Here is a 7,792-nt window from a genome sequence, read left to right on the forward strand (position 1 = left end):
AGAGTGCAATGTTTAGTTAACATATTTATTACAGCAGGTCTTTAGTCATTATTGCCATGAAACATTTGTCATGAAATTTCACAAAATCCTTTCAGCTATTAGTATTAGCTTTTTTTCTTTTCATGGAGTGACACTTTGTTAATTTATGAAATATTTACAGCGTTTACAAAAAGCAAGAGACCGTCTAAAAAATTTCTTATACATACAAAATTTATACATTTATACTACTGCATTTGAGATGTCTTATTTGGTAGACCATTAAGCTATGACATAAAATAATTTACAAAGATATATTTAATCTCTCTTAATTCACTGAAAACAAAACCATATTAGCTATAAATAGTCCTTTACAAATCACTGTAGAACACATTAATTGTTTTTTAACTGTAGCCTTAACTTTTACAAATATACTGACTAAATGAATTAGTTCAGATATCAAATAGAACTGCATTTGAAATTGCATTTAATACTACAAAAAAAAAAACCTGAAAAAGCAAACCGCTGGGTACTTCAAGTAAAAATTCGTAGAACCAGTTTTTATGCACGCCTGGGTGGGGAGGGGTGTCGAACACCACTGAAATTGAAATGCATAAACACCATACTTTCAAGAATACGCTCAACAAATGTACATCTGCGGCTTTTATTTCAAAGGATGCTGCTCTAGCGACAGCTCACACATCCAAGATGGTCAACCCGACACTTTGGCAGATCAGCTAGTTTGACTAGAGCAACGTTTGCGAAAACATTCACATAAGCAGCATAATGCATCCGACATCTTCAAACAGTGCTATAGAAGGGGTTTCTACCACCTGAAAATAGGTCAGAATCCTAGGCAAGCTCATGAAAGAACTTAGGAAACAGAACTGGCAATGTTAAAAACAATCAAATCATATTTAACTGGGCGTTATCAGTTTTTTTTAAAATATAAAAATATGCTTCTCTTGGGGAAAATACTTCATATTCCAAAATTTCAAAATAATGGAAAGCTCATCTACACAGCTATTTGTCCTTAAGTCATCACACTTACGATGGTATGAAATTTGGCAATTATTTAAACACCTTGCTTGTGGATTATGCCTTGGAAGCTGAGCTCAATTTGGTTTTGGCAGGAACACACATCTTTCACATTTGGGTTCCTTTTAGATCACCCTAAGCAACTACTATAAGCAGTTCGAGGTAAATCCATTTCACAAACATATATTCTTTCCCCTTTAGTTAAAAATGTTGTTCCAATGAGGCCCACAAGATACATATTGTACACATAGTATTTCTGAAGAGGTAAATATAATTTAAATATTATCTTTCAAAAACTGCTTCTGGAAGGTATCAGGATTTTCCAAAACCCCATCTGGGCTCCTTTCTTCCGATTGCCGTGTAGACACTGTAGTTTTCTTGCAATATGTATTCTAGAAGGCACATGTTCGAGAGTTTAAGATTATGTTAGTTCAAGTTCTACATGGAGGCAAATGTTTTTAACCTACTCTGTACAGAGGCCCCGAATGAAAGTCAGCTATCTCCTTTATTAGAAGTGAGTCTGCACGTGGGGCATCATTTGCGAAGGACTAGAAGGTGAGGTCGAGGGATCGGAAAGCTTGGGAGAGTTGGCGAGCTGCAGCTCCTCAAGTCGCTTTATGTACTCGTCGCGCAAGGCCAAGAGCTCCATGTAGCGCTGCTCCACCGGATTTGGCTGCTGGAAAGAAGCACAGATGTGAGTTCCCACTTTCCGCCACCATGACACGCCTGTGCCCCACATCTGCTGCGGCTGCCGCTTTCTGAACAAACTCGCTCGTTGTGGGTTAACGCACATCACTCCCTTCAATACTGCGTAACTTACAAATACAGAAAAGCACAAAGATTAATTAGAAAAACACCCAGCTATTTGCCACCAAGAAATAACTCACGTACACATATCCACACACATGCGTCAGCATCTTTTTAAAATGCATCAACCCGGGCACAGCTCCGGGCTCCTGTGTCACCTGTCCCTGCTGCCCGCTTTCACTCCCAGAGGCAACAACTCTTCTCAGGTTGGCATGCAGCCTTCCTTCCCGAGCAGACTTGTGACACTTTTCTTCTCAATGAATATCCAGAAACAAAGTACACCGTTCTTCTCTATTTGGTGAAAATTTACATCAATGGTGGTATTCTGTACTTATCGACCGACATTGTGATCCGACTATTTTTCTCAAGCAGATCCCAGTTGAATTCGTTGAATGAATAAACCACAGCTGATCTATCCATTCCCAATAGTGGGATATTCCCCACTATTATAAGCGACGCCGGGCCATCTTTGGACACACCTCCTCAGACTTGTATGTGAATGTTTCTCGAAGGAATTTTCCTGGTGGGTGAGGAAGGAACTGCTGGAGAGGACAGTATGGTCTTTTCAACTTTACTAGATGCTGCCCAATTGTTCTCTGAGGTGGGGAGATGACCTTATGCTCCCACTAGCGGCATCTGGTGATTCCTGTAGCTCTACATCCTCATTAGAACTTAGCAACGTAAGAGAAAGAGTTTTTGCCAATTTGATGAGTGTAACATGGCATCTTGTGGTAGCTTTAGTTTGCATCACTCTGCCTTAGCACATCTTTTCACATGCATGGCTGAAAGCAGTGGCTCTGACGGGCAGCCTCGTGTGAATCTCCAGTCTGCCTCTTAACAGCTGTGTGACAACTCTCTGGGTGCCTCCATTTCCCTATCTGTCAAATGGGAATAAAACCAGCCCAGACCACAGGGTTGTCGTGAGACTGAAGTTAGTCAATACCGTCTGTTCTGGTACAACACTGATGTCTTTGATTGATAAATAGGGGACTGATGGCAGTACAAAGGTAGAAGTTACACCAAAACACAATGAGATTCTCCCTGGTACCAATTTAAGTACCAATTTAATACTTGGTACTTTTATTTAATATCCCTGGGATGTTAATTGTTTAAACTTTTGTATTGAGACAGAAATTACATACAGTAATGCAAACGAATCTTTGAAAAATGTTCGGCTCAATGAATCTTTGCATACATATACACTAATGTAATCACCACCCAGGCCAAAATATACAACAGAACAGACCCTAGACTCCCTTGCCAACATGTTAAGGTTCTGAAGTGATCAAGGGCAAGCTTCTAGAAAGCTTGAGCAATATATGAGGACATTAAGAAAAAAGCTGAAAGTCTACAGAAGTGCCTTCCTTTATGGCTAGTGGCTTCTAGAACTGTCCTGCTTTCCACTGCATTAAGCTATCTGCTGAAGCTGCGAGTACCAACAAGGAAGTTGAGAAGATGCTACGCTGATGAAGAAGGCTATACCCTGGATCTGAGTTGTACTGGTCAGAATGGTCTGTATCAGAGGCAGATGCTCTCCAGGACCTGCATCTCAGAGAAGGGGGCAGGAGCCCTGGGGTTTAAGACTGTGTATGAGTTTCCTGTGGCTGCCATAACAAATGAACATCAACTTGATGGTTTAAAACAACAGAAATTTATTTTCTCACAGTTCTGCAGGGCAGAAAGCCCCAAATCAGGCTGTCAGCAGGGCCACGCTCCCTTTACAGGCTCTAGGGGAGGAGCCTTCCTTGCCTCTTCTAGCTTCTGGCAGCTCTAGGTTTCCTTGGCTTGTGGCCACATCACTCCAATCATTCTCTGTTTTTACATGGCCTCATCCTGTCTGTCTCTCAAATCTTCCTCTCCATTGGATTTAGGGCCTGACTAAACCCAGGAGGATCTCATTTTGAGATCCTGAACTTAATTATATCCTTAAAGACCCTTTTTCCAAATAAGGTCACATTGACAGGTTCCAAGTGGATGTGTCGTTTGGAGGCCACCATTCAACCCACTACGGGCTGCCAAGGCCTGATTGCTGCTTTCGTCAGCGCTCTGGTTACAGAGGTGCACGGGTTTGGAGGGGTCTCCTCCTACCTCCTAGCCCCATCCCTCCTGTTAAGTCCCTGTTCTTTTTACTGCATGACTTTGCAGAATGTAAGGTTTTTTCCAAAATGCGTATTGGCATTAGAACAGGAATGCTTGGTAGAGCACCTGACACCCAGTAAGTGCTGCGCACTGCCCGTTAATATCCTTTGCCCATTTTTCTCTGAATGTGCTCCACCGAGGGCCGGACACTGCTCTAGGTGCTCAGGGTACATCAGTGAACAAAGGAGGCCCAAATGCCCACTTTTATGGTGCTTCTCTTCCAGCAGGGGGAGACAAACAACGAAGACAACCCTGTGAGGTACACAGGACGTGGAAGGTGATGAGGCCTACGGAAAAGGAGAGCAGGGTGAGAGGGATGGGGACACGCTCGTTACACTTTCAATGGGGAGGCGACCAAGCAGATGCTAGAGTGTCTTGAGGCTGAGCAGGGAGCCCAGTGTGGCCAAATCAGGGTGTGTGAGCACGAGTCTTCGGTGGGGAGGCCGGGAGGTCAGAGGGGTCAGGCATGGCGTGGGGGCCACACAAGGCCTCAAGAGGTCTGAGGCTTTGGGCCTTGGGCTTTGACCCCGGGGGAGGCGAGCGGCTGCCTGGACAGTGCCGAGGAGAGGAGTGCTGGCACCTGGGGGGTATATTTCACGAGGAGCACTTTGGCTGCCGTGCTGAGAACACACTAGAGGGAAGCAAGCTGAGAATCTGAGAGTCCAGCTGGAAGGCTCTGCAGCAACGCACGGCCCCAGGCTCGGAGGCTGGACGGGTTTCTGAAGGCCGAGCCCAGCAGGCTCTCCTGACAGCCTGGGATGAGAGAGCAGGGAGACGAGGATGACTGGAAAACGGAAGCTCACCTGTGGTGACACGAGCCTTTGCTGGGGATGGTATGTTCACAACCTCGACTGTGCTCGTAGTGTCACAGGTATAGACACGTGTGAAAACCCACCGCACCGCACACTTGGAATGTGTACAGATTACTACATGTCAATTATACCTCAATGAAGCTGCTGTTTTAAAGCGGGCAGGCGGGAGGACGAGTGTAAGGTTTCTGGGCAGGGCGTGTAGGATGGAGCTGCCGAGCGCTGCGATGAGGAAACCCGAGGGAGGAGCAGGTTCGGGGAACGGGAGGTCTGTGTGGACGTGTGACATCTGCTGTGTCACGACCACTTACCAGTAAACATTTACCATCAACAGTCCATCCTTTCCCCTCCGCCACCTTCCCACCCTCCCCAGTCTCCGAACCTCCACGCCCTGTTTCTGGCCTTGGCTATTTTGAAAACCTCTCTTTCCCATATGACTGTCAGAATCTGTTTGTTATTGTACCGGCAAGTACAGTTAAGACAAGACAAATACATGAGAGGTAAAACAATCATATTTGCCAATGACGAGGCTATAGAGTTGGAAAACTATTAGAAATAAGAAGACAATTCTATCTAGTAATGCATACAAAATATGTAGAAGTCATTAGTCTATAAACAAACAAAACCAATTTAGAGGATATAATAGAAGGAAAGAGTGCATTTGTGACAGTGTATCAAAGGACACAATGATGAGAAATGAAATCCGTAGTCAAGTGACTATAAATCCCACACCTCGACGTCTCCCTTGGGGAATGAAGCATGAAGTTCTAACTTTTCTATCAGAAATGACTTAAACCCCACCCACGTAAGCCTGCGAATGTCTGTCCTCGCTGTGATCCTAAGCAAAATGGGAACTGCCCGGGGCAACTCTGGTTCACAGCCACGTGGAGTGCAGAGGTCCCCAAAGGACAATACGCGACTCACCAGCAGCCGAAGGTCCCACGCAGGTTTATGTGACTAAACTATCCTTAGGCTTTCAGCATGAGCAACTGCCTCATATTACATAAAAGTACCAAGTTTGCTTATTCATAGCTTGTCAGATGTAAGCATCGGTCTGATAGTTTACCACAGTCACTGCCTGTATACCGACTGGGCCACACAACTGAGTAATGGCTTCAGTGGTTAAGGATATTCTTTTAGGTCTACGTTATATAATTGGCAAAGTCCTACGTGATTGGATTGTAATCTATTTCTGTATGAAATAACGTCCTGCATAAGATCTTTCGGGAAACCTGATGCACTTCATTCACACTTCCGTTTCCACATTTCTCCTCGATTGTCTGTCATCATCGGCTTACGTTCCTGGGTGCCCCTGCCAGTCTGGGAGCTCCTTGTGGGCAGAGACCACCTCTTCTTAATTTCTGGGTCCCCCCAGTGCCTGACGCATGGGAACGCTCAGTATTCGGTAGATGAAAACACAAGATGCCGAGCGACAACAAAGACGCGTGTAGGACCCTTGACGTTCAGAAAATCTATATAGAAAGGGTAAGCTATTTTCTTCGGGTAAATGTCACCGATCACCAATCAGTGTCTCAAAATAAAAACCTCAATCAAACAAATATGCATTCCTACCCGGCCCAGTTCCATTTTGCTAAGCTCTGGGAGAATAAGGGGGAGAAACACATCACAGTAAGTTCTGCCAGTGATGTCCCTGCAAACTTGACTTGTCACACAATTGTCATGACCTTTGTATATCATAAATGAATTGCTCTAAATGCCTGCAATTTCAAGAATTTCTCCAAGTACAGATGGGTGACCGGAGATTATAGAATCTGTACAGAAATTGTCAACATTTTCTAAAAAGCAATGTTTTTTTAAAAAGCCATGATAAATGCAGAAAAGGTGAAATTTATAGGACAAACGGTGCTCATCTATATTTTTTAATCAGAAAAGGAACACACCCCATGTAACACTGCTTAGAACCCTGTAAAAATTCCCATTTCCTCTTTACTTGATATTCCAAATGCTGGAGCTACGCTAAAGGCATTCCCTCTGTGTGCTTCTCAAATCCCAAACTAAACAAGTGTATGTTCTCAAGCCCTGGAATCTGTCACTTTCCAAAAGACTACACATTTCAACCATTACAAAATTGCAAAGGCTTTCATGCAAGCAAGCAGAGACCTTGAAACAAGAGGGCCGGCTTAAACGTGCATTTCCCCAGTGGGAAGAGAGAGCACACACACACTGGCGTGTGGCCAGCTGCCAGAGTGGAATAAACAAACCGAGGGCCAGACTGAGCACCGGGCCCTGCTGTTGCCCGACTATTTGTAGTGGGATTAAAGCTGCTGCTTACGCAAGACTGGCCTGGGACTGCAGGAAAACGTGCAAACCTTTACAGAGAGCAACCGCAAATATTGACTATTTAGAGCACTTAGAACAAACGGCTCAGTGGACATACTTCCGAGCCCTCACAAACAGGCTGGACTTTCCTTCTGATCTTGGATGCAGTGAGGCTGGGAGAAGGGAAAGCCTGACTGTGCCTTTAATAAAATGTGCAGTCTTTCGCTTCAAAAATCACCATTGCCGTGTTGGAGCGAGAAATGGCCAAATGACTGTACTATCCTTTGCCAGATCAATTATCTTTACTTTAGAAGTAAAGAGCACTCTCATATTAGCTGACAAGTACATACACCTGAACAGAGAGTAGAAAATGTTCCTTTTCCTTAAAGGACCATCTCAGTCCAGTCGCTGGAAAGAACCTTCTTATGATGTCTAACAACTTACAATGATTAAAGAAAATCCTTGACAATCAAAACTCAGAAAGTTTCCAGAGCTTTAAATTAGTTTACATCTTAGTAAAAAAAAAAAAAAAATGTATTATTCATGGTGTCAGGAAAAATGTAAGTTTAACACCAATCAAAATAAATGGTTTAGTGGGTCTTCCCTGGTGGCACAGTGGTTAAGAATCTGCCTGCCAATGCAGGGGACATGGGTTCGAGCCCTGGTCTGGGAAGATCCCCCACGCCGCGGAGCAACTATGCCCGTGTGCCACAACTACTGAGCCTACGCTCTAGAGCCCGCGA

General features: G+C 44.3%; 1 protein-coding gene across 2 annotated transcripts in view; it reads right to left on the reverse strand.

The window, feature by feature from the left end:
• Positions 1-4: 4 nt before the first annotated feature.
• MTM1 (myotubularin 1) overlaps positions 5-7,792 on the reverse strand; it is a 72,599-nt gene continuing 64,811 nt past the window's right edge. Inside the window, exon 15 of one of the 2 annotated variants that reach the window (XM_024740695.1) lies at positions 5-1,690. In XM_024740695.1, coding sequence (XP_024596463.1) covers positions 1,523-1,690 — 168 coding nt within the window. In that variant the 3' untranslated portion in view covers positions 5-1,522. The remainder of the gene's footprint in view (positions 1,691-7,792) is intronic. The other variant, XM_024740696.1, reaches the window with a different exon arrangement.

The sequence above is a fragment of the Neophocaena asiaeorientalis genome, unplaced genomic scaffold (genome assembly GCF_003031525.2).
Source record: "Neophocaena asiaeorientalis asiaeorientalis breed wild unplaced genomic scaffold, Neophocaena_asiaeorientalis_V1.1 scaffold823, whole genome shotgun sequence".
Lineage (NCBI taxonomy): Eukaryota > Metazoa > Chordata > Mammalia > Artiodactyla > Phocoenidae > Neophocaena > Neophocaena asiaeorientalis.